The 27,845-nt window shown below is 43.1% G+C and overlaps 1 protein-coding gene across 7 annotated transcripts in view; it reads right to left on the reverse strand.

The window, feature by feature from the left end:
- The window catches only part of LOC140895616 (OX-2 membrane glycoprotein-like), a 135,998-nt gene that overhangs the window by 31,561 nt on the left and 76,592 nt on the right, over positions 1-27,845 (reverse strand). The window contains exons 7-8 of one of the 7 annotated variants that reach the window (XR_012154287.1): positions 25,046-27,472; positions 23,840-24,572 (exon numbers count right to left, since the gene is read on the reverse strand). The exons of 5 other annotated variants lie outside the window; for them this stretch is intronic. Coding sequence is in view for 1 of the 2 variants with exons in the window: in XM_073305803.1 (XP_073161904.1) it covers positions 27,449-27,472 (24 nt within the window). In the remaining variant the exon portion in view is untranslated. Of the gene's footprint in view, positions 1-23,839; positions 24,573-24,668; positions 27,473-27,845 lie in introns of those variants that run through there. One more of the 7 variants, XM_073305803.1, reaches the window with a different exon arrangement.

The following is a 27,845-nucleotide window of genomic DNA, read 5'->3' on the forward strand; positions in this document are numbered from 1 at the left end:
CTCCTTTGTTAAAATAGAGGTAACCACACACAGTTAATTTATTTGCCAGAAGAATTTTACTATAAAATGTTCTGTTTTACGCTGAGCCAGATGAAATAGTATCTATCTTATCCTGGGAGAGGGGCCACTGAATTCAATGGGACTATCATGGAGTAAGGTACACTCCTTAGGCTGGCAGAAGTGGGCCCCTAATGACATCAGGTGTTCAGTTAATGAAAGTAAAATGCTTTTCATGAGCTACAAGTAACTAGGGTGACCAGATTCCAAGTGTGAAAAATTGGGATGGGGGTAATAGGTGCCTGTATAACACAAAGCCCCGAATATTGGGACTATCACTATAAAATTGCGACATCTGGTCACCCTATAAATAACTAGGGGGCGTAGTTACATGCGTCTCTGGAGTGAGTTCTGCCATGTTCATCTCAGGAAGCTTGTGAAAATGGGAAGCAGAAACTGCCATTAAATAAGATGCAAGTGCAAGACTGGGAACTTTGGGTTAGTGTGCTCCCTGCAGCCTCACGTTTGCTTTGGAAAGTAAGATCTCTGCAGATAAACAGGAAGTGCCTTACCACCAAATGTGCTAACTGCAAAATATAGTAAAAGGAGCTGGCATGCACTTAAAATGGGTTCGGTTTTTAACAGAAGACCAGACATCCTGAAGCAGTGAAATGTAAAGAGCTGAGAGCACCTACTATTTAAGATGGAAATAATCTGTGCAGATAAAATGCAGCCTGCTCCGCCTCCATGGGCCTTTCTTCTCCTGGGAAAGATTGAAACTGATTTCCATTTTCAGTTAATCCTGTAACATGCCATGGCTCCTAATCCAAAACTAGAAGGACTATCCCATTCTCTGGTTCAGGAGTTAGTATATTCTGTTTTAATATCTACAGCACATGCCAATAATTCAATCAATCATTTTTAAGGCTCAGCTGAGAGCCCCAGAGACTGATATACTTTAGTTTTTTAAGGGTATATCTACACTGCAATTTAACACCTGTGGCTGGCTCACGTCAGCTGAATCAGGCTCAAGAGGCTCGGGCTATGGGGCTATAAAACTGCAGTGTTGATAGTTGGGATTTCTGGGACCATACAAGCGAGGGTACGGTCCCAGAGCCTGAATGTCTACACTGCAATTTTACAGCCCTGCAGGCCAAGTCCTGCAAGCCTGAGTCAGCTGACACAGGCCAGCCACAGGTGTTTAACTGCAGTGTAGACATACTTTAAGTCAGAGGCACAGCACCAGCAATGCCCGTGCAAGCTTCTTCCAATTTGTCAGACCCATGTACCTCAACCCTTGACTTAGAAGAGCCAGGTCTAGGGGCCAAAGGGTAATTCATGAACTTGTCAAAATATGGTGAGAGAGAAATATGAAAAACGTTACAGACAACGTTTACTTCGCATTCAACTTACACAGCCACTGTAGCACATTAAAGTAAGAAAAGAAGCCTATGATCCATTCCATACCTGACCAGCCTTTCTGAAATACAATGTGAGGCTGTACTGCATATATTAGAGACACAAGGTAGGACAGGTAATATCTATTATTGGGCCAACTTTTGTTGGTGAGAGACAAAACAAGTTTTTGAGCTTACACAAAGTCCAAACCAGAAAAGCTCTGTGTAGCTAGAAAGCTTGTCTCTCTCACCAACAGAAGTTGGTTCAATAAAAGATATTACTTCACCCACCTTGTCTCTCTAATATCCTGGTTACAACAACACTGCAAACTGCATATATCATGCATTCTTCTTCTTGATCTTCCTGGTTACTAGCAAGGTTTGTATCACACATACTGTATAGACTGTGTATTCAGACAATATGCCAGAAACACACACACAGGGATGTATTTTGCCCTCTGTTACACCCATGAAACTCTGAGGATGTTACAGGCAAGTCTATGAAGTTGAACGTGTGGGTCAATTAGAGCAGGATTGAACCATCACCTTTCATGATAGTTCATTGACCTCATTTGCACAAGAAGAGCTTGTAGTTACAGTATAAGCGATGCCAGGTAATTCTGGGAACAACAGGCATGGTATTCAACCTTTTAAAAGGATTATGTACTATGCAGCAAATGGGCTTTTAGGACAGGGAGTAAAATACCTATGCCATCTTTTACTGTTTCATTTTCCCTATTCCCTCCCAATCAAAAATTTAGTTCTTTAGTAGGAAAAAATAATAGTAAATAGCGAGGTAAGTACTGATTTGCAGATTTGCAGGCCCAAAGGTTTGTCAGACCTGGGACTATCTCAAGTGAACCACAAGTTCTGTTTTCTCCCTTGACAGATCAGGAAGCTCCTCAATGAAACAGAAGTTCTCTGAGGGAGCAGCAAGCTGTGTCTCTCCAACAAGCTGAGCTGCAATCGTCTCCCTCTTACTATATCCTATCTCTTGTTACTTACAACAAAGAGCAGGCATGAGGTGTGGGGACAAGAGCAATAGCCAAAGATGCCTGAGAAGCAGAGTTTGCAGCTCCCCAAGGGAAGAAGCATCTCAGATTGTTGAACCTTTTGGTTTGTCAGAGAGCAGCCCTTGGTCTGAGGCACTGCCAAAGTGTGTCATTATGTTCACAGCATATTCACACAGCAGTTAAATTAACATTAAATACTCTTATTGGACGGGTTTCAGAGTAACAGCCGTGTTAGTCTGTATTTGCAAAAAGAAAAGGAGTACTTGTGGCACCTTAGAGACTAACCAATTTATTTGAGCATGAGCTTTCGTGAGCTACAGCTCACTTCATCGGATGCATACCGTGGAAACTGCAGCAGACTTTATATACACACAGAGAACATGAAACAATACCTCCTCCCACCCCACTGTCCTGCTGGTAATAGCTTATCTAAAGTGATCATCAAGTTGGGCCATTTCCAGCACAAATCCAGGTTTTCTCACCCTCCACCCCCCCACACACAAACTCACTCTCCTGAGTTTGTGTGTGGGGGGGTGGAGGGTGAGAAAACCTGGATTTGTGCTGGAAATGGCCCAACTTGATGATCACTTTAGATAAGCTATTACCAGCAGGACAGTGGGGTGGGAGGAGGTATTGTTTCATGTTCTCTGTGTGTATATAAAGTCTGCTGCAGTTTCCACGGTATGCATCCGATGAAGTGAGCTGTAGCTCACGAAAGCTCATGCTCAAATAAATTGGTTAGTCTCTAAGGTGCCACAAGTACTCCTTTTCTTATTGGACGGTTGCAACATACCTACTTTATTTCTTAGAATTCAGAATCCTAACACAAGAACCGCAAAACAGAGAGAGACAAAGCAGGCTGCTCCCTGTGAGGCACAATTCATACCATCTTGCTCTAGGCTAGCTTTCTGCAGACAGATGCTGATCACATGCTTCACTACAGAGCCCCTCATCTGCAAGCAGGACCCAGAAACCTCTAACCTTTAAAGTGCGAAATTGTAATTTTAACACAGTTTTCAATACACCACAGTCATGTCTGAGGAAGGATGGAGGGCCATGAGGAGAGGGAAACAAAGGATGTCAGGAGGCTGGGCAGCCAGGCTCCTCACTGGACTTTCTGGCCCTTGCTACACTGCTATCCCCCACACCACTGACCCATTTCCCTGACCCCAATTATCAACTAGCTCCAAAGTTCCATGCATCTCCACACCCATCAAAAGTTTTTCCACTGTGAATGGAACAGATAAGGGAGGGGAAGGGACAGAGAACCAGGGTACTGTGGAATAATGCTGCATAGTGGGTCTGTGTACAGTTAGTGCCATTGTGCTGCCCAGCTCCCCAGTTCTGTTCCCCACCTTCCCTGCCCACACTGATTCCATTAGTCAAATCTCCAGTCTCTGCTCCTTAGGATGTGGGGAGGGTGTGCAAGAGACTACAGTAGCAGTAAGACTTTAGGGGAGGGAAGGGGGAGTGACCAGAAGGGGTCACAGGCAGTGGTGAGCTGGAGCTGGTTCACGCGACCCGGTTGTTAAATTTTGAAGCCGGTTTAGAACCGGTTGTTAAAGGGGTGGGCAAACTGTCCACATGTGGCCCACGGGACCGTCCTTTCTGTCCCGCCTGAGCTCTTGGCTGGGGAAGCTCCCCTGAGAATTTTAACTCACCCAGCGGCACTCTGGGCCTTTGGTGGCACTTCGGCGGTGAGTCCTTCAGTGCCGCTGAAGACCCGGAGCGACTGAAGGACCTGCTGCTGAAGTGCCACAGTGACAGAAGGAACCGGTTCTTCAGCTTCTGACAGCTCATCACTGGTCACAGGGAAGATGCTTTGAAATGGGGATGCAAGAATGTAGAGGGCAGCAAGGCGGACAACCTGGCATGAGTAGAAACACAGGTGGGGAGAGTCTCAGAATTAGGGCTGGGACTTGCAGGTTGAAGACTTCCGTTAATGGATTTTTAAATAGCAGCAAAATTCCTCCACAAAAACACTACATTAATTTAGTGTTAAACTTGCTCAAGTGTGTTTCCTGCCAACACACTAACTAAACAAACCAACAAAAAAAGATAATAATCAAGGACAGCACTAATTAAGGCAACGTCAACATCCCAACCAACTTGAATTCAGACATCAGAACACCCAAACCCTCAGCTTTATCAACTGCACAACCAACTCCCTTTCAGTTTCATCACACAGCCAGCCACAGTGCACACTCCCAGTACCTCACAACTGCATGCAAAGGCAAAACCTGAACTCTGACCTCATCCTTTTCCCATCAACAAACACGACACTGAAGATGCATACAGGGGATCTCTGTAACTGAAACTGGTGTTCCGCTGCACATTTGAGTGTGGTTGGGAAGAAGTCGATGCGTGCACTGTGGGTAGTTATATATTAACATTAAAATAGTTTGTTGTAGGGCTGAGTATTATGACATTTGACTTTAAGTCATAGAATACCATGGTTGGAAGGGACCTCAGGAGGTCATCTAGTCCAACCCCCTGCTCAGGGCAGGACCAATCCCCAATTTTTGCCCTGATCCCAAATGGCCCCCTCAAGGATTGAACTCACAACTCTGGGTTTAGCAGGCCCATGCTCAAACCACGGAGCTACCCCTCCCCGCATTCAGCTTCCCATTAGCTGAAGCTGGTATGCATGTTTACATTGCCCTCCGTGGTGGTTTCCTTGATTTTTAGCAATTGCGTTGGTAGAATTAAGTCTGATGAAGTGTATTTCCTAAGTTAATGGTGCAAGATATACGAAACAAAACTCAACTTCACTAAGGTCCTTGAGCTCTGCTATTGGACATTTCTCACCAACTCAATGATAAACTTTGCTGCTTTTCACATTTCTCTACGTGCGTTTGGTGCTTCGGCGAGTTTTCCATTCGCATGGCAGTGTTCGCAGCTGAGCCAACAGGAATACTCTTTTCGAGTCAGATTGTGTGAAGTATAAGGGTATCAGGGCAACCCAGGCACATATTGGAAGTCATTGTGTGGTTGCACATGACAGTCTTTGAACCGAGCTCAAACCTTGGTGCTGTTTTCTTCGCAGCAGCTTTTGCTTTCTTCTGCTGATTTTTCCCAGACATATAAACCCTTATACCTGACAATGAATCACAGATAAATTTCCACATCACAGCTGCAAAAACAAAAAAGGGACAGAGACACCTTGAGGAAAGGTTTCAAAGTCACAGCTGTGTTCATCTGTATCTGCAAAAAGAACAGGAGGACTTGTAGCACCTTAGAGACTAACACATTTATTTGAGCATAAGCTTTCATGAGCTACAGCTCACTTCAGTCAGATGCATTTTCCACTGCATGCATCCAATGAAGTGAGCTTTAGCTCACGAAAGCTTATGCTCAAATAAATTGGTTAGTCTCTAAGGTGCCAGAAGTCCTCCTTCACCTTGAGGAAAACATTACTACAGAGCACACGCGTCACTGGTATATGTAAAAGGAACATTAGGATGCTGTGGTCGGGAGCTAATTGCAGCAGAGAAACACTCACTGCTGCATCCCAGCCATGCAGTGCTGAGAGAGGCTGTGGTCCAGTGGCCCGAGAACAACGCTAGCAGCCAGTAGCTCCTAAATTCCAACCCATGCTGAACACCAAATCTCCCTGTGGCCCAGATCCCTCAAAGGTAGGTAGGTGCCTAACTCCCATTGATCTTAATGGGAGTTAGGAACCTAAATACTTTTGAGGATATGGGCCTTAGCCTCAGTTTTCGCATCTGGAAATGTGGATACTATTACTTGCCGCGCAGGACTTGCTTACCAGTGGGGATAGTATTAGTTAAGGCACACAGAGTACCTTGAAAACGCTACGTCTTGTTAGAACTCTCATCGCTTGTACAGCATTTTGTTCACAAAGACAGCCCTACGGACATGTTTATTTAGATCCAGACCTGGGATTTTTGTCATCGTACTTTACGAAGTCTTTGTATGTTCCATAACCATTCATTAAGGGCCAGATCCTCAACTGATGTAAATGGGTGCAGCTCCACTGAAGTCAATGGGGACTGGGGCTAGTCTATTTTACATTAGCTGATGATGTGCCTCTAGATGTTTAAATTTTATTGACAGATATTGTTTTAACTGAGTACTGTATCATTTCCCGTAGATTGGTATTTGTGGTCTGCGTAGTTCAAGTGGGCTCATTTCCTTCCTTTCTTGCAACTCCCATCTGCTGCTCTGGAACATTGTCTCTCTTGGTCTAATAAGTCAAATCTTCACTGCAGAGTTAGCTGGGGTGTTGCCCCAAACTGCCCCTTCCATCCACACAGAAAAACCTCGAACCTGGGTTTGAGAGTGCTTTGAGTCTGTGCTAGCAGTCATGGCTGAGCCCAGGCTTTGCTTCAACCCAAGCTGGCGACCCACCTACTTTGCCATGAGAATGCAGGCTAATCAAGCCCAGGTGCTGTTAGTCCTACAAGACTATCTCACAATTCCATCTGGGTCGTACTTTCTTGTCTAGCTCCTCCCTTATCACCTACAGTGGCTCTCTGTTTCTGCTGCACTTCGACAGCATTTCATCCAAGAAATCCTCCTCCCAAGAGGCCAGTTGGCCAGACATTGACACCAGCCTTCTGATAAAGCTGTGATGTGATATCAGTGAGACCCATAATTTGGGGAAATGGATCCACAATGTCATTTTTATGTTAAGTGGACCAATGGAAAAACAGAGAGGCCCAGCAGTCAGTCAGGTGCACTACAAATCACGCTGTGGTTTGCAGATTGAATTCCTTAACAACGCTCTCATTTAAAGTTCTTGCCGCCAAATGCCGTGCTTTCGCCTTCAGAACTGTCTGCGTTAATAAGGAGTAGCTCCGCTTGGAAATTAGTCACATAAAGCATGGCTCTCCTGTCACTCTCAGACAGCTGCTCTGTGCTAGGCGAGAGACAGTGAAAGTACACTGCTAGCGAATTCATAGAGGAACCCAACTTAATGCACCACTGCAGACCATGGGCATCCCACCAGAAATCCTTGCCAGCACAGGCTAGTACAGAGCCACTGTGGATGCAGTTACACAGGTCTGGCATGGCAAGGGCTTTTTAGTGGAGATCTGCTGCCCAGGCTAACTCTGTAGTGAAGATAGTAGAGATGGGATTTGTTGACCTTCGGAGTATTCTACAAGCCTTATCTATTTTCTATGATTTTAAAAGGATGGTTAAAGTAGGGTCATTTTTACTGTACTATTGCAATTTACAGCTTTTTTTCAATCTGTTCATTAATAAGCCAAGTCATTTGTACTGGGGATTTACCCTCTGTAAAGATGTTTAAATAAGTCTGCTCTAGACCCTAAAGCCATTTGAGATGTACTTTCAATATAGGCGAATACGTATTTAGTGCCTGCCTTGGCTCAGGTGCTGGTCATTGCTATCAGTAGTTGTTGCCTGGAAGAAGTGGCTGACTACAGCAGAGCCATGAGTTTCTGTGAGGAAGCCAGACGTCTTAGGTTAACTATAGAGACAACCTCAGTCATAAAAGGAAAGTAAAATGAGAAGTTACCTTATGTAACTGTGGTTATGGTGATGATATCTAGCCTCAGCCCATGGCCTGATAAAGGGCATGCAATTGTCTGATATCTAATGCATGTGGCTGTAAAATCCTTGGTGTCATCTATCAATTTCTTCTTCTCTACGGTCAAGAAGGGTCAGGCTTTTACAAATGAAGTGATGACAGTGGTTCTTTATGTCCCCTCCCCCCCACATCGCTTCTCACCCCTAGCTCATCACACTTCTCTGCAAGGTTGACTATGCCCACAGCTTCCCATTTTAACCATTAATCTTTTATCAACATTAGAGACCATGACAAGAGACAGAGAGCCGTGAGGCTGCAAATGGGGGAAGAATCAGTTGACACATGGGAAGTTTAATTTTGGAAAGCTACTGGCACATGGTAGAATGAAGGCTGAGCAGAATGGTTTCCACCTCTCCCCTCACCCCCCAGTCTCTCACCCTCCAGCATGGTTTCCACTCTCTCCGCACAGCTCTATCATTTTAAATCTGAGCATAAAGAAAAGCTGAGTCACACATGTTAAAATACTGTAGCTCCCCCATTTATATGAGAGAGAGAGAGAGAGAGAGAGAGAGAGAGAGAGAGAGAGAGAGAGTGGAGAGCCACACTCCACACCCTCAACTCCACAAACCCAGTGACACTGGGAGCCTGACTGGCAAGACACTGACAACCACCCGCTGCTCTTTTTAATACCACATTGTAAGGAGCAGCAGCTATTGAGAGAAGCCTCTGCCAGAATGCAGAATACCACAGAACTGGCTGACCTGATGAAAAGAGAGAGAGAGAGCAAATTTAAATTAATAGAATCATAGGACGGGAAGGGACCTCAAGAGGTCTTCTAGTCTAGTCCCCTGCACTCAAGGCAGGACTAAGTATTATCTAGACCATCCCTGACAGGTGTTTGTCCAACCTGCTCTTAAAAATCCCCAATGATGAAGATTCCACAACCTCCCTTGGCAATTTATTCCAGTGCTTAACCAATCTGAGAATTAGGAAGTTTTTCCCAATATCCAACCTAAACCTCCTTTGCTTCAATTTAAGCCCATTGCTTCTTGTCCTGTGCTCAGAGGTTAAGAACAATTCTTCTCCCTCCTCCTTGTATAACAACATTGTACATACTTGAAAACTGTTATTATGTCCCCTCTCAGTCTTCTCTTTTCCAGACTAAACAAACCCAATTTTTTTCAATCTTTCCTCATAGGTCATGTTTTCTAGACCTTTCATCATTTTTATTGCTCTTCTCTGGACTTCCTCCAATTTGTCCACATCTTTCCTGAAATGCGGCACCCAGAACTGGACACAATACTCCAGTTGAGGCCTAATCAGTGCAGAGTAGAGCGGAAGAATTACTCCTCACGTCTTGCTTACAACACTTCTGCCAATACATCTTGGAATGATGTTCTTGCACCAGTGTTACACTGTTGACACATATTTAGCTTATGGTCCACAACGACCCCCAGATCCCTTTCCGCAGTACTCCTTCCTCGGCAGTCATTTCCCATTTTGTATGTGTGCAACAGATTGTTCCTTCCTAAATGGAGTACTTTGCATTTGTCCTTGTTGAATTTCATCGTATTTACTTCATACCATTTCTCAAGTTTGTCCAGATCATTTTGAATTTTAATCCTATCCTCCAAAGCACTTGCAACCCCTCCCAGCTTGGTATCGTCCGCAAACTTTATAAGTGTACTCTCTATACCATTATCTCAATCACTGTTGAAGATACTGAACAGAACCAAACCTAGAACTGATCCCTGTGGGACCCCACTCATTACACCCTTCCAGCATGACTGTGAACCACTGATGATTACTCTTTGGGAACGGTTTTCCAACCAGTTTTGCACCCACCTTATAGTAGCTCCATCTAGGTTGAATTTCCCTAGTTTGTTTATGAGAAGGTCATGCGAGACAGTATCAAAAGCTTTTCTAAAGTCAAGATATACCATATCTACCACTTCCCCCTCTCCACAAGGTTTGTTACTCAAAGAAAGCTATCGGGTTGGTTTGACACAATTTGTTCTTGACTAATCCATGCTGACTGTTACTTATCACCTTATTATTTTCTAGATGTTTGCAAATTGATTGCTTAATTATTTGCTCCATTATCTTTCCAGGTACAGAAGTTAAGCTGACTCATCTGTAGTTCCCCGAGTTGTCCTTATTTCCCTTTTTATAGATTGGCACTATATTTACCCTCTGCCAGTCATTTGGAGTCTCTCCTATCTTCCATGACTTTTCAAAGATAATCGCTAATGACTCAGATATCTCCTCAGTCAGCTCCTTGAGTATTCTAGATGCATTTCATCAGGCTCTGGTGACCTGAAGACATCGAACTTGTCAAAGTAATTTTTAACTTGTTCTTTTACTATTTTAGCCTCTGATCCTACCTCATTTTCATTGACATTCACTATGTTAGACATCCAATCACCACCAACCTTCTTGGTGAAAACCGAAACAAAGAAGTCATTAAACACCTCTGCCATTTCCACATTTTCTATTATTCCCCCCCCCCCATTGAGTAACAGACCTACCCTGTCCTTGATGTTCCTCTTGCTTCTAATATATTTGTAGAATGTTTTCTTGTTACCCTTTATGTTTCTAGCTAGTCTGATCTCGTTTTGTACCTTTCTAATCTTCCCCTTCATACTTGTGTTATTTGTTTATGGGGGATGAGGGGCTTGATTTAGTACTCTCTCTCAGATGGGTATTTCGGCTGGGTCTGCATTCTGGAGGGGTACTCCTGTCACCGGGGCTATCAGTCCTGCACCTTTAACCAGCACAAAATTCACTGAAAATGTCCCCTAACACACTAAAAAACATTATCAATAATAATATAAATATAGACACGATGAAATATATCATTACCCCAATGTTATAGATGAGGAACCTGAAGCACAGATATGTTAAGAACTTCTTTAAGAGCAAGTACATGGCAGGCCTAGAACTCTGGTCTTCTGACTCCCATTTCTGCGTGCTAATCACTAGACTGCACTGCCTTCTTAAAAGCTGTACATTTCAACTTTAAAGCCAAATATATGTAGTTTGCAGGTGTTTTGGTCCAGGTCCATCTGTGCAATAAAAAACCCCTTTACTGCGGCATTACGAGGTGTTAAGGGCACCATATAAACGGAGCAGCTGTTCTACAAAACAGATGCACACAGCTTAAAAATCTGTTCCTGAACTGAATGCATTTATGCAAGCACCATATGCATCAACCTTGGACCTGACTCAGCTGGTAACACCTGGTGTAAGGACTGTGGAAAGAAAAGAGGAACTGCTACCAACCTCCAAAACCCCCTATTGCCCATACATTGAGCTGTGAAAACACTCCGTCACTTCAGGAAGAAGCTGTAAGTATATCAGTCTGTTGCCTTACCGAAATGTCGCGGGGATGTACAGACACAAATTACTGGTGTAACTTAATTCTTTGGTCTGTGATGGAGTGCTGCAGAACTGTGCGTTTCAGTTTTTAGGAATTCCTGCAAACCTCAAACCTGAGTTCAGATCATGGAGCAGCTCTTGTTTCTGAGTTGTGCTCTCACACTTCGTTTGAACAAACTCGGAAACTCCCTGGACACCACCAAGTAGAAACAAATGATCCCAGCGCTACCGGAAACTAGCCTACGTTCACTGAAGCCTCTGAAACTTCTTGCAAACCTGACCCTATTTTTGGATTTGTAACATGAATAGCCCAACTCAAATGCATAGCTACTGTTGGGCTACTGCGTCAACAAGTGGGCCTCTAAGCCACACAGACAGACAAGCCACCATGCAGCTTGGGTTCCAGCTTAGTTTCCTTGATATACCAGGCAGCACATCTACTCTTTACAACACACAGACATCTAGTGGCCGAATAATTTACCACAAGTGCACTTACCATTGCAGACAAGTGCTCACTTACCCTTTCTCCCCACAACTGTTAAAGCTACCCATTGAACTGGTTGAAGGCATGAAAGGAGCTGGAAACAGGCCCTTTTTTTTTCTTCTGAGACAGCTAGAGAAAGAAGAACTCATCATCTTCACAAGAAGACTCATATGGGTTATCATCCTGCCTGAGCATCCCTGCAGAAAGAGAATGAGAGAGGCAACAGGGAGGACAGCATCTAACCTATCATAACAACTTGCTGCCAGCCAGCAAACCCATTTCCAGTCACTGCACACCACTTCCCATCTATGTATTGGAGAGTAATAAACTTTCCTGTTATTTTAGTTAGAGGTAGTTAGGTTGACAGCTAATGGATATTACAGCAACATCTCCACTCTAAACAGAAAGACCCTATGCAAAGCAGATTACTCACCACATGCTGCATCAGCACAGTGCAGTGACTAAGGCCCCCAAACTATGAGTTATTACTATTTAAAAACTGCCCAAGTATCAAGGCTTTTTGGACAGATAGAACAGAGGGCTCAGAGAATAAAAACCCAGTGTCTAATGGCTAGATTTCTTCAATAATCTGAGAAAAACTCAGAGTTACTATAGATTTTTACGAGAGTGTGCTGCTGGTACAGCTAAAGAGACTTCTGCTTTTTCCCTTTCTGTGAATGAATTAAATTTTTAAAAAATATTTTAAATTGATATCAAACATGGATATTATGTGACGTACCAGATATAGCAGTAAAACAGGGAAATTGATTGAATCTAATATTATAAATAAAATGTGTATAAAGGGAAGTCAACTGTAAGGGATATAGCTTTGGGCAAAATATTGTAAACTTTAACGACAAGGTTTACCTCATGGACAATCCTGTTCGAAAAGAAAGAGGCTGCATTCATATGGATTTATTTTAGGTTAAATGAAGAAGTAAGGATAATGTGCTGTGTTGAAAGAGGCAGTAAACAGAAGGAGCTGAAACCAAATACTGTGTTTATAAGGACACTTGACCACTGAGTGGAATAAAAAGAAATGTAACTGTTTGGTTAATAAGGCAGAGACCCAGCTCAGCCATACATACTAAGGTCCCACCATTATTGTTAAAATGAGGGGAACAGAAATGGAAGATTTATACAGCTGCCTGGTCTGCTAGAGAACAACGGTTCTTGAAGTGACTTTGCATTCAATAATGGACTATTAAAAAGAAGTTTAAAGAGAATCAAAGAATATAGTGGGTCTTGGTATAAATTATATGACCTTTAAATTGGACATTTCAGCAGCAAGCAGAATTGATGGAGAAACTGCAACTTGAGCAAGCATAGCTGGCCAAGGAGGGCCAAGAGATGCACTGCAAAGGGGCCCATGCAAAGTGACTTGGAGTGGTAATTTGCTAACCACAATAAAACAGCCTGTGTTAAAGGTATGTCTCAAGATGGTTGGGCCTAACTTGCCTTACACAAACTGGTGTGACAGATGTGTTACACAAAGAGACTGGAATATTCCAGTTCCAGCAACAAGTATTCAAAATCTGATGTCTCATTTCCTGATTGAATGGTGAGAGAACACAACTCTCATTTTGGTTGGACATTTAGCAATGCTGGAATAGATAACTAACTGGCAGAAGTGAGGCCCTGTTCTGAGGGACTCAGTCAAAAATCTAAACAAAATCACCTTCCCAAGATAGTAACTGAGCACAAGTGTTATTTTCTGTTGTGGTTATGTGATTTGATTTTGAAAACCCGAATGGCCAAATCATCCAATTTTCTAGTTTATGTTAGCCAAATCATATTCCAATGCTTTTTTGGGGTCTTTTAAAATTAGTTGCTGCTATTAAGGTTATTTAATAAAACTCTATAAAACAAAATTCAGCTGTGGTATAGGTAATCATTTAAGTAGTTGTTTAACTAAGGTGTGTTTTATACTCCATCTTTCTCACGACAGTGTGTTAGATATCACTTTTCCCTTTGCTCCAGGCACAGGTGCCTTTTGACAGCCAGTTAGATTGAGAGTGAGGAGTTCCCATTGTCGTGCATGTGCAGTCACCTCTAATTACCTGCTGATATTGCTGGTTACTTGGCTTTCCTTTGGTTCGCATGAAACTTATTCAGAAAAGTCACATTCTCAGATTTGATTACAAAGCACAGCTAATTCAGTGTCCGTCATCGTTAAGGTGAGGAGCACCGGAATTGCAGACAGGCTCTTTTACTTCATTTTCCTCAAACTCAGAACTTTTGGGTAAGTGTCTTGAAGTGGGCTCTCAAGCCATCTTATTTATTTAGGAACGATCCCCACAGTGTGAGGGGTAAACAAAGATGGGTAACATTTCCAAATATTTCTCCAGTATAGACAAAGCCAGAATGAGTTGCTAGGAGGCTGACCGAGCTGAAGATGTGACAAGTGGAGACATGAATCATTGTGTGATAAACCTAGCAGCTTGGGTGACAGGAGAGAGGCAAGCAGACATTCAGGTGTAGGAGTTCTAACCTTACTCAGTTAAGAAACAGTAAGGCGCAGCATTTATCCTAACCAGTTTTTTTCATAGCATATTTCATTCTTGTTTAATTCTGTTTCCTATGTCACATAACTCTTGCTTTATTTAAGTCCAGCGGTACGAGAGAACTATCACTTGGGACATTCCTGAGAGAACGAAACTAAAGCAACACTAGAAGGGGTTAAGTGGGGAGAAAAGTACCAGCTTGAGTACTCAAAGGCAAGAGCCAGGAAGGGGGGGCCACACCTGGTAGACCTCAGGTAACAATAAGCAAGGGAATATTATTTTCTCACTTGACCCTAGCCTTTAAATATGACTGAGGCATTGCAACAGAAGTTACATGTTTTGTGTGGTGGGTTTTTCCCAACGCTAAATGACAGGTTTCAGAGTAGCAGCTGTGTTAGTCTGTATTCACAAAAAGAAAAGGAGTACTTGTGGCACCTTAGAGACTAAACACATTTATTTGAGCATAAGCTTTTGTGAGCTACAGCTCACTTCATCTGATCCAACGCTAAAATAAGTGAAAGGTTGTCTTTTCTCCTGCACCCACCAGGTGGCAGGAAAGAGCATACCTTCAGAGCTCAGGGACAAGCTCTAGTTTCTTTCTACACTGAAAGTGCCCTGTTCCAGCAGAGAATTCATGGTCAGACCCTTACACCTGATCAGAGGTTTGGTGAATTCAGTGGGACTCTGCAAAGGTATAGTGGGGCATCTGCCTGCACATGTTTGCAGCAGTAGGGTCTAAAATTAAATCCAAGTCATAATGACCCCTAAGGCTTATTTAGTGGAAGCACCCTGACAAGTTCCCCTTTCTGTGATGTTAAGATTTTTTACTGTGTTATTTTAAGAAACATTTCACCTGTTAATGTGTTACTGCACGATAGGACAATGCCCTTGAGTGCACAGATGCAAAATGCAACTGATTTCCCTTCTGAGGAAGATAGAGGTGTTTTTCAGCAGTTCTTTAGAAAAAGAAAAGATTATGCTGCATTTGGCCATGTGATCAGCTGGAAGCCACGTTAGTCTGTGTTCCAGTTACAGGGACTTGTCTGTTTCTGAGTTGCAGCGGGAGAGAGGAGAACAAATAAGAGCTCAGATACTAGGAGCCTTTCCTTTTTTTTTTTAGGGCTGTCAAGAGATTAAAAAAGTAATTGCAATTAATCGCACGATCAGTCGCGCTGTTAAACAATAATAGAATACCAGTTAAATTTTTGTGGATGTTTTCTACATTTTCAGATATATTGGATTTCAATTACAACACAGAATACAAAATGAACAGTGCTCACTTTATATTTATTTTTATTACAAATATTTGCACTGTAAAAAAACAAAAGAAATACTATGGTATATTTCAATTCCCCATTACAAGTACTGTAGTGCAGTCTCTTTATCATGAAAGTTACATTCTCACAAATGTAGAATTATGCACAAAAATAACTGCATTCAAAAATAAAACAATGTAAAACTTTAGAGCCTGCAAGTCCATTCAGTCCTACTTCTTGTTCACCCAATTGCTCAGACAAATTAGTTATTTACATTTTCAGGAGATAACGCTGCCTGCTTCTTGTTCACAATGTCACCTGAAAGTCAGAACTGGCATTCGCCTGGCACTGTTGTAGCCGGCGTCGCAAGATATTTACGTGCCAGAGGCACTAAAGCTTCATATGTCCCTTCACGCTTCAACCACCATTCCAGGGAACGTGTGTCCATGCTGATGACGGGTTCTGCTCGATAACAATCCAAAGCAGTGTGGACCGACACATGTTCATTTTCATCATCTGAGTCAGATACCACCAGCAGATGGCTGATTTTCTTTTTTGGTGGTTTGGGTTCTGTAGTTTCCGCATCGGAGTGTTGGTCTTTCTAGACTTCTGAAAGCATGCGCCACACCTCGTCCCTCTCAGATTTTGGAAGGCACTTCAGATTCTTAAACCTTGGGTCAAGTGCTGTATTTTTAGAAATTTCACATAGGTAACTTCTTTTCATTTGTGAAATCTGCAGTGAAAGTGTTCTTAAACCGAACAACATGTGCTGGGTCATCATCCAAGACTGGGTCATCATCCATAACATGAAATATATGGCAGAATGTGGGTAGAACAGAACAGGGGACATACAATTCTCCCCCAAGGAGTTCAGTTGCAAATTTAATTAATGCATTATTTTTTTAACGAGCATCATCATCATGGAAGCATGACCTCTGGAATGGTGGCCAAAGCATGAAGGGGCATATGAATGTTTAGCATTTCTGGCACGTAAATACCTTGCAATGCCAGCTACAACAGTGCCATGCGAACACCTGCTCTCACTTTCAGGTGACATTGTAAATAAGAAGCAGGCAGCATTATCTCCCGTAAATGTAAACAAACTTGTTTGTCTTAGCAATTGGCTAAATGAGAAGTAGGACTGAGTGGACTTGTAGGCTCTAAAGTTTTACATTTTTTTGTTTTGTTTTTGAGTGCAGTTATGTAACAACAACAAAAATCTACATTTGTAAGCTGCACTTTCATGATAAAGAGAATCATTACAATATGAGGTAAATTGAAAAATACTATCTATTTTATCATTTTTATAGTGCAAACATTTGTAATTAAAAATATAAAGTGAGCATTGTACACTTTGTATTCTGTATATATATTTTCAGATATATATTGGAAAATGTAGAAAAACATCCAAAAATATTTAATAAATTTCGATTGGTATTCTTCTGTTTAACAGTGCAATTAAAGCTGCGATTAATTGTAATTAATTTTTAATCAAGATTAAATTTTGAGTTAACTGCATGAATTAACTGCAATTAATCATCAGCCCTATTTTTTTTTTAAATGGGTGTTTAAAGAACTGCTTTCCTTGAGTTATATGAAAAGTTACACTTGCTCACCTCCCTCACTGCTTTGTCCTTTAGGACTGTGTTTCCAGAGAGAATCTCATAGCAAATGTGTAAGAATCCAAGTTAAATGGATCCTTTTAACAAGCTGTTTTCAAATGCTGCAAAGATAGCACCATTTTTTTTAAGCCTGAAATTTTCACTTGGGTTTTATTGGTTTACACAGGAATCCCCACACAGAGCACACTTGGTTAATTCTGCCAAGTGCGTTCAGTTTAAAAATCTTCTCTCATCCTCTGAATTTTGAAGTGAATTTAGGGTTGGTGGAGGGTGCCAGCCTAGCAGATCGAAGAGCCTTCTTTTTATCCAAGGAAGAGATACAGCATAGGCAGAAGCACTGCGAATCCCCTCACACTGCTCCCCTCTCCACACGCCTCATTCCTCACTTCGGGGGACCCCTTTCCAAAGCTCCATTCTACAGCCTATTCTATCCTTGCCCTCGCTGCTGGGAGCAAGTTATGCTGTGGACTGTGCATCCCTAAGAACCAATTACCAACCTGAAGTAATGGATATATTTTGGTTAGGTCATTCAATAGCTCTCAGATGATGACAGCTTTCAGTCACTACTGTCTACTGATATGGCCAAATTCAAAGCACATTATGTCTACACTCAAGATTTTATCTTCAGTGGACTGATTGCCAGTTAACTTGAGGTAGTTAATGTATTTGTAAGGGCTAGTCTGGACACTCCTCAAAAGTTTGTGGTTTATCAGCTAGGGTAAACCATAGATAGCTGTAGCCCTGAACAAGCATTTAGGCTATTCAGAGCCAAAAATCATGTGGTTCCCCCCCCGCCCGCCCCTTCAGGCATATAACTAATGCAGGTTAGTTATCTTACTGTAAAACCCTAGTGGGGACAAGGCACGGGTAATATTTACTGTAGCTAGATGAAGTCGATGCTATAACCCCTATCCATGGTTGAGCTTGCCTAGCTATATCATGAAGAAGACTACAGTTTTACAGCGAGATAGCCCATGTGCATGAGTTATGTTGCTGTAAACATACCCTTTTGCGGGCAGTGAAGGTGCAGCCTTAAGACTAGTCTGCACTTGAAAAGCTAATTAGGATTAAGGTTTGGTATTGTAGCAACCTGCACAGAACCTGGAGGGAGGAGCACAGGTTGCAAGTGGGAAGAGTAAGGAGAAGGTATCAGGAAGCCAGAGTGTGTGCACAGGACTTGATAAAGTTGCAGAATCTCTGTAAATAGTTCTGTTAATAAAGAGCCAATTCATTTTACAACCATGCAGTGGTTTTTGTCCTATGGGGGCCCCCTGCAAAATTCAATTCAAGGGCCCCTACCAGGGGCTGAGAGGAAAATGGGGGGAAGAAAGGGAGCTGAGAGAGGCCCAGAGAAGCAAGGGGTCACCCACTCCCACAGCCTGTCCCATCCCTGCCCCACCCCGGTACTCAGCTCTGGTTCTGGCTCAGGGTCCATTCCAGACTCCCAGCAGCTTGGGCCGATGCACTCCCCCACCTAGGCCCAGCACCTGCCAGCTCAAAGGATGCTCTGCAGCAGAGGGAAATGGGCTTCCTAGCAAGAGAGCACAGGGACTGAACTGCTGGTGAGGGCCTTCTGTTTGGGCCACCAGGCATCGGCTGTTCCTTCCTTCTCCCTACTGGGAGCTCTGCTGTAAAGGCCACCCAACTACCCAGGTCTGGCTGGCCCAGGGTTCCTGGGAGCTCCAACACTTGTGCTTTCTGGCTGCAGAACATCCACCATGGTGGTGAGTAGGGATGCGGTATGGCACTTAAAGGTGGTTCAGCCTGGGAATACTGAAGCTAGAACCAGGCAGGGAAGTACAGGTGCCAGAGCCACCAGAAGCCCGAGCTGGAGCTGGGGAGAGGGGCAGTCCTTATGCGTAACCCCCAGAAGGGAGGAGATGGAACAGCTGACACACAGTGGGCTAAACGGAAGACCCTCATGGGCTTGATCTGGCTTTCAGGGGACTCCCTTGCTGCCTCAGAGCCCCTGCAATTGTTTGGGTTGTAGGTGCCTAATGCCGCCACTGCAAGCATGGAGTCCTTGCATCTTATTACCCAGGGTGCAGTACATGAAATGGATGTATACATTTAAAGCATAATAGTTATGTCTGAATAATTCCAGGTATGAACACTTAAGAACATAAGAATGGCCATACTGGGTCATACCAATGGTCCATCCAGCCCAGTATCCTGTCTATCGATGGTGGCCAATGCCAGGTGCCCCAGAGGGAGTGAACCTAACAGGTAATGATCAAGTGATCTCTCTCCTCCCATCCATCTCCACCCTCTGACAAACAGAGGCTACGGACACTATTCCTTACCCATCCTGGCTAATAGCCATTAATGGACTTAACCTCCATGAATGTATCCACTTCTCTTTTAAACCCTGTTATAGTCCTAGACTTCACAACCTCCTCAGGCAAGGAGTTCCACAGGTTGACTGTGCGCTGTGTGAAGAAGAACTTCCTTTATTTGTTTTAAACCTGCTGCCCATTAATTTCATTTGGTGGCCCTTGGTTCTTATATTATGGGAACAAGTAAATAACTTTTCCTTATTCACTTTCTCCACGCCACTCATGATTTTATATGCCTCTATCATATCCCCCCTTAGTCTCCTCTTTTCCAAGCTGAAAAGTCCTAGCCTCTTTAATCTCTCCTCATATGGGACCCGTTCCAAATCCCTAATCATTTTAGTTGCCGTTTTCTGAACCTTTTCTAATGCCAGTGTATCTTTTTTGAGATGAGGGGACCACATCTGTACGCAATATTCAAGATGTGGGCATACCATGGATTTATATAAGGGCAATAAGATATTAGTCTTATTCTCTATCCTTTTTTAATGATTCCTAACATCCCGTTTTCTTTTTTGATTGCTGCTGCACACTGCGTGGATGTCTTCAGAGAACTATCCACAACGACTCCAAGATCTTTCTCCTGATTAGTTGTAGCTAAATTAGCCCCCATCATATTGTATGTATAGCTGGGGTTATTTTTTCCAATGTGCATTACTTTACATTTATCCACATTAAATTTCATTTGCCATTTTGTTGCCCAGTCACTTAGTTTTGTGAGACCTTTTTGAAGTTCTTCACAGTCTGCTTTGGTCTTAACTATCTTGAGCAGTTTAGTATCATCTGCAAATTTTGCCACCTCACTGTTTACCCCTTTCTCCAGATCATTTATGAATAAGTTGAATAGGATTGGTCCTAGGACTGACAGTTGGGGAACACCACTAGTTACCCCTCTCCATTCTGAAAATTTACCATTTATTCCTACCCTTTGTTCTCTGTCTTTTAACCAGTTCTCAGTCCATGAAAGGATCTTCCCTCTTATCCCATGACAACTTAATTTACGTTAGAGCCTTTGGTGAGGGACCTTGCCAAAGGCTTTCTGGAAATCTAAGTACACTATGTCCACTGGATCCCCCTTGTCCACGTGTTTGTTGACCCCTTCAAAGAACTCTAATAGATTAATAAGGCATGATTTCCCTTTACAGAAACCATGTTGACTTTTGCCCAACAATTTATGTTCTTTTATGTGTCTGACAATTTTATTCTTTACTATTGTTTCAACTAGTTTGCCCGGTATGGATGTTAGACTTATCAGTCTGTAATTGCCGGGATCACCTCTAGAGCCCTTTTTAGATATTGGCATTACATTTGTTATCTTCCAGTCATTGGGTACAGAAGCTGATTTAAAGGACAGGTTACAAACCATAGTTAATAGTTCCGCAATTTCACATTTGAGTTCTTTCAGAACTCTTGGGTGAATACCATCTGGTCCCAGTGACTTGTTACTGTTAAGTTTCTCCATTAATTCCAAAACCTCCTCTAGTGACACTGCAATCTGTGACAATTCCTCAGATTTGTCACCTAGAAAAGACAGCTCAGGTTTGGGAATCTCCCTAACATCCTCAGCAGTGAAGACTGAAGCAAAGAATTCATTTAGTTTCTCTGCGATGACTTTATCGTCTTTAAGTGCTCCTTTTGTATCTCGATCGTCCAGGGGCCCCACTGGTTGTTTAGCCGGCTTCCTGCTTCTGATGTACTTAAAAAACATTTTGTTATTACCTTTTGAGTTTTTGGTTAGCTGTTCTTCAAACTCCTTTTTGGCTTTTCCTATTACAGTTTTACATTTAATTTGGCAGTGCTTATGCTCCTTTCTATTTACCTCACTAGGATTTGTCTTCGACTTTTTAAAAGATGCCTTTTTATCTCTTTCTGCTCCTTTTACATCGTTGTTAAGCCACGGTGGCTCTTTTTTTAGTTCTTTTACTGTGTTTTTTAATTTGGGGTATACATTTAAGTTGAGCCTCTATTACGGTGTCTTTGAAAAGCGTCCATACAGCTTGCAGGGCTTTCACTCTAGTCTCTGTACCTTTTAATTTCTGTTTAACTAACCTCTTCACTTTTGCATAGTTCCCCTTTCTGAAATTAAATGCCACAGTGTTGGGCTGTTGAGGTGTTCTTCCCACCACAGGAATGTTAAATGTTATTATATGCTTTTATATATTATATGCTTTTATATCATATATAAATATTATAATATAATAATATATGTATATAATAATAATTATAATAATTACAAATTATTAAATAATAAAAATTAAAAACAATATGCTTAATATGAATAACAATAATTATAATAATTCATATATTTAAATAATAATATATTTATATATTATATGTTTTTATATATTATATACTTTTATGCTGGAATATGAGTGCCTCATCCTGTTTTACTTGAACCAATGAACTAAACAGGAGCAAGGCACTCGCATTTAAGAATAAGAGTGTTCACATATGGAATTATTCAGGAATATCTGTTCCTCAACAGCTATTCCTAAATAGCTCCATATGTTAACAAGTCCTTAGAGAGTGTCCAGACTAGGCTATACTTCAAATTAATCGGTCATTAATTATCTTGAGATTAAAAAAGAACTGTGAAGATGAAAGACCATTTACAATTCCCAGCTACTCCATCCCAACATGGTCAAGTTTCCAATGAAAAACACATGAAGACTTTTTAAAAGCAAATGTTTGTGATTTGAAAGAAAATGCAAACTCTGTCCCAAAGATTCTCTCAATAAAAGTTACCTGTTAGGGAAAGTCTATTGACTACTTTGTCTCTTTGCTGTCTGTGCCTCTACTCATCCTGCTCTGTGGACACTTTATTTTTGATTCCTTTGTAAACTTGGACAGTTTTAACTGTTGATTTTCTCATGAGATGATAATTAGATCTGTGTGTCTTTCTCCTATCAGGATTTAGACTTCTCTGATCCAGCATAACTTGTCAGAAACAAAGACAAGTTTTTCAACACTGAAGTCTCTTTCCTCCAAGTTTCTGTTCGGTTAAAAATAAATTAAACAAAAGGATGGATGTGGGAGGAGTAGGTGGGGGGGATCTACACCTCCATCTCCATTCTCCCTGGGATCAATATTTTTCTCCCCCAAGGCCTGGGGAACAAATACCCTGATAGCTGCAATCTGGATGCCTCAAGCTTATTGTCCCCACATGATATTCCAGCATCTCATTCTTCTAGGATCACATCTGCTCCTTCAAACACTCCGTTATGAACCACACTCCCATTTTCCATATTGCTACTGCAATTTCCACAGCCCCAGTGCCCCCCTGTGATTTAATAAGTGAAGGCCTTTCTTTTACAAATCTCTAGGAAAAGGTTTCCTCAAATAGCTTATGAGTCCTGGTGCAGACCTGCCTCTGCCTTAGCAAGTGGCAGAGGCTGCAGTGCCTTTCCCGTTCCTGAGGCGGCAGTATTCTTGCCTCCCTGTCTTACTCCGTCGTGGGAGCAGGAACAGAAAAGTTCTCTTCAGCAGAGCATGGAATAGCCTCCCGCGGGAACGGATGGAAAGTGAGATTAAGCAGAAGAAAGGGAAGAGGAAAAAGGAGGCAGTGAGTCCTTTTTTTTTTTCTTCTTTTTAAGTGGGAGGAGAGAATGAAATGGTCGGGCCATTATGACTCGCTTAAATGGAGCCTTGCCAATAAGAAATCCTGCCCTGTTCCTATTACATCCAGACTTCCAGGGCTCACATAGCTCATAGCAAGATTACTAGTGGTCTAACCAAGGAGAAGCATGCTTTTCTCTCAGCTAGCATGCCTGCTTTTTATGGACTACCAAGGTCCCAGTCCAGCTATAGTAATATGTCAGGCGCACATAACCTGGCTAAATTCAGGCAGACATCAGAGAGTGATGCAACGCTGACTTTCATTGACCTGCACCTGCTTTACACCATGTCTGAATTTGGTCCAGCGAGTCCAGACTCAGAATGGAAGACCTCTCCAACTGGTTAAGCCATTCTAGTTTGCAGCTATCAGCTGGCAGATGCTCTGCAGTTAATTAAATTATTGTAAGCGGATAGTTACTGTAAACCACATGGATGAAGGGAATCACACTATTCATGGTAATCTAACTGCGGGGGGGGGACTTGTATTATAAATCCCTCTTAAGAAGTGTAACCCTTCTGCCAGGCCAAGTTGATAGCAGCAAGGGCCGGGTTCAGTACACAGGGGTTCCCTCTCATTAAAGCAAATGCAAAACTGGCTCGAGCCCCCACCCAGTGACCTGGGAAAATCTTACACACCCCCTGGGCGCCTCAAGGAGGCAATACTTCCCCTCTCGCAAGCACGGCGTCTCGGTATAGTAGAGAATCTTTAATAACATGAGGTAAACAACATCAGCATTAAATTGGGGAAACACCACAACTAGTGTTCATTAACCAAACCATGAACACCGACCCACCCCAGAAAAATTGGGCCACATCCTTTCCCTCAGGCTCTTGAGTCCCAGAACCCAAACGTCTCTCGAGTCCAGCAATCTACAAATCACCCAAAGTCCAAAAAAAGTCCAGCCCCGGAGTTCAAAAGTTCATCTGCAGAGTGTTACTCCCCAGTCTGGCTAAAATGTGCCTGGGTGTGGGGGAAAGAGGTAAGGGGCACCTTACGTGTCCTGAAGCTGACTGCCCCACAGGGCTCTGCTCCGCTCCACCACGACCGGCTCTGCTCTGCACAGCTCGCCGTCTCACGACTGGCTCCGCTCAGCTCGCCGTCTCACGAACACACCGCTGTCTCACGACCGGCTCCGCTCAGCTCGCCGTCTCACGAACACACCGCTGTCTCACGACCGGCTCCGCTCAGCTCGCCGTCTCACGAATACACCGCTGTCTCACGACCGGCTCCGCTCAGCTCGCCGTCTCACGACCGGCTCCGCTCAGCTCGCCGTCTCACGAACACACCGCTGTCTCACGACCGGCTCCGCTCAGCTCGCCGTCTCACGAACACACCGCTGTCTCACGACCGGCTCTGCTCACCCCGCCGTCTCAAAATAGCTCCGCTGCACACTAGATCTTCCGGCTCCCCACTACTTGACACAGTGCTCAGTGATTTCAGCTCATAGTAGTGGGAGCCTTTGTTAGGGAAAAAGGGTTCCCCTCCCGTCTAGGGTTAGGAGGGTAGCCTTCCCTGGACTTCTGTATTAGCCAAACAAAACACAGAGTCTTGGCTCTTTGATAAAGTGAGGCACTTTATTGCTAGCGAATACGACAGCTGAAGGGCTCACCAATTCCTTTTCAGAGGAAAATGGTGAAGCCCCGAACAAAGAACAGGGATGAGCTTTTATAGCTTGGTTCAACATACATTGTGATATCTCTTCCAGTTCGAACCGGTTAACCCAGTCTGTTTGAAGTTCTGGGGTAGGTAAGAGCATGGAGGCTTATCTGTATAAGGAATTCTCTCCCCAAAAGCAGGGAGTGCAGGTTACACACAGTTCGCATTTTTTCTATCCATAAACAAAGTAGAAAGGACAGATAAGCATAGAAAAAAGACAGCAGCGTAGCTTTACATGATTATAGGGTCGCTTTCTGGGTTTTTTTCCTATCACCTTAGTGCTGGTGCACCATAAGGCTGAAGTGAATTCAGCACAGTACCAGTAACAAAACTCTTAATAGACCCAAAATTAGCTCTGACATTCCACAGTGGAGAGAGACAGAGGTGCAATTGGTGCTTCAGGCCCTCACAAAGGGGCCTACACCACCAGGTACTAATACCTGTCTCAAGTCTCTCTCCATTCACAGAGTTTTGGAACCCATGTCCCTTGCCTAGTGAGTGCTACTCAGTTGATGGTGAGTCCTCCATCATAACAAAAAGGCCAAGTACAGTTCCAAGCACAGTTCCCATAATCAGGGTACTAACAATTTATTCTTCCCGCCCCAATAACAGAGACACTGGGGATCCCACAGCAGCCAAAGTGACCATTTGGGCAGTTATGGCCTCATTCTAGGCGGGGTGGGTGTGCCTATGCAAATGAGATCTGCCCCTGAAGTTCTTTTCCACAACTTGCCACACCTCACCACCAGATGTCAGGGTGGAGCCCACCCTGTCTCTGCTTACAGAAGTAAGAGACATTCCCTATTGTGGTTTACAAAGGAAGGGGGTTATTGTAGGGGTGGAGGGGCAGCCAATTATGATGTATGAGTAACACGGTGTTTTTTTCAACAAGATTGGGGGAAGGGGGAGGATCAGGGTGAAATTTAAGATGCATCATGCAAAATAATATTTCTTGATTCCAGCCCTTAGCCTCCACCTCCTCTGCCCACCCCCAGAACATTTTTAGGAGAGATTGTACAACCTGGCTGGAAGTGGGAAATTCCTTGGGAACACAACATTGGTAATGGTCTGATAAAACAGCTTGCTCAGCAGCTGAGAGTTTGCGAGGAAGGACAATTGCAGGAAGATGTTAAATTGCAGCCTTATCTCTAACAGCCAGAAAGATTAACACAAAATATAAGCAATTAAATAAAATCATAACAGTACATCCTTTAAAAAGCGACTTTCCAACCATTTCTACTTCCCCCAATATCAGAGATAACAACCTGCTGTAAAAACTGCCAGACTTATGGGAATTGGAGGTGGAGAGTCAAAAAGCCAAAATTAAACCGCATTTTTGGCTGTTTTAAAAAAGGTCCCATTTCCCCCCCATCCCCAAATCACAGAACATGCCAGGGAATTGCTGGCACTTGCTCTCTGTCTGAGAGCAGCAGCTGATGTTTCTCTTTAGTCTACAAGGGCTTCAGTCCACTTAATTCTGATCATGAGAAAGAAAAGGTTACCTCCTATTTGACTGGGTCACGGGGGAGTTTGCACCCTATGGGCCAAACTCCTCCATGATTTACAGTCAGTACAAGCCTATTACAGTCAGTGGGGTTGCACATGACAATCTCTGGCAGAATTTGGCCCAATTAGTGTAAGGAATAAAAGTGAGTGTAAGGAGTATGGTTACTAAGAGTCTTCTTCCCAGCTCTACATGCCTCTCTTAATTAAAGACAGAGTCAGCGGAAGAACCCCCACGAGGGAATAATACCCCTTAGCTCTTATATAACACTTGTCATCAATAGACCTCAAAGTGCTTCACAAAGGTGGTCAGTATCATTCTCCCCATTTTACAGATGGGAAAACTGAGGTCTAGAGAGGTGAAATGACTTGCCTAAGGTCACACAGCAGGCCAGTGGTGAGCCAGGAAGGAGAACTCAGGTCTCCTGAGTCCCAGTCCATGGCTAGGATTCCTGTGTTCTGTTCCCCCACACAGCCACTGACTAGTTGATTTTGAAACTTTTGGCAAAAAACGTAACCTCTCCATAGCTAATACACTAATCTTTGTGAAGTGCTCTGAGTTCATCAAAGGGAATACTTGCCCTATGCTAACCATGGAGAGAGCCAATGCAGTCAAATTAATTTGGTCAACCCTCAACCTTTCTGGCATTTCAGGCTGCCCTCTTTCTTGCCTCATGCTTTCCCCCAGCTTTCTGCCATCTGAGCCTGCCTCTGTTCTAGCACTTATAAAAATGTAACACAATAAAAGAATACCTGCTTGGAACCCCTGGGAATCAGATTCAACCGCTCCCCCCAACCCTCACCACAGTGCTTGTGCACTGGCTATGAACTGAGGTCAAGGACCTACAGGCTGTATTCGATCATGAAGGGAACACAGTCATGCACCGCCCTCCAAATCTAGAAGGTACAGTCACTTATTTACCCGCTAGCTTTCACTCATGCTCTGAACAGAAGAAAATGGGAGATAAATGTGTTCAATGAGTCTGTTCTCATGTATATGAATTCCTAATTCCTAATTTCCCTCAGCCAATCAGCTGGGAGACTACATCATCTCCTCTGATCAGGGTATGTGTTCCTTTCTACAGTACACAGAGCCCAATGGTCCACGTTGTGTGGAATGCTCAGGATATATCACACACTCTCACCCGAGTGCAACCTCTTTACCTTTGCTCAGCTACAAGCTTGTTCTTTGCAGATACTGTAGTAGCATAGACAAAAGGGGGGAAAAGTTGCATTTAACATCCTGATATTGAAACAACACAAGGGAGAATAAAACTCATAACTGGTATCATTGCATTGAGGAAGGACAGAAATACATTTAAATAATTGTCTGTGGTTTGAAATTAATAATACTTTAACCAGACATAGCTAGTTGATAAGAACATAAGAGCAGCCATTCTGGGTCAGACCAAATGTCATCTAGCCCAATATCCTGTCTTCTGACAGTGGCCAATGCCAGGTGCTTCAGAGGGAATGAACAGGACAGGTAATCATCAAGTGATCCATCCTCCCCAGCTTTTGGCAAACAGAGGCTAGGGACACTTCAGAGCATGGTTTTGCATCCCTGCCCA

The sequence above is a fragment of the Lepidochelys kempii genome, chromosome 1 (genome assembly GCF_965140265.1).
Source record: "Lepidochelys kempii isolate rLepKem1 chromosome 1, rLepKem1.hap2, whole genome shotgun sequence".
Lineage (NCBI taxonomy): Eukaryota > Metazoa > Chordata > Testudines > Cheloniidae > Lepidochelys > Lepidochelys kempii.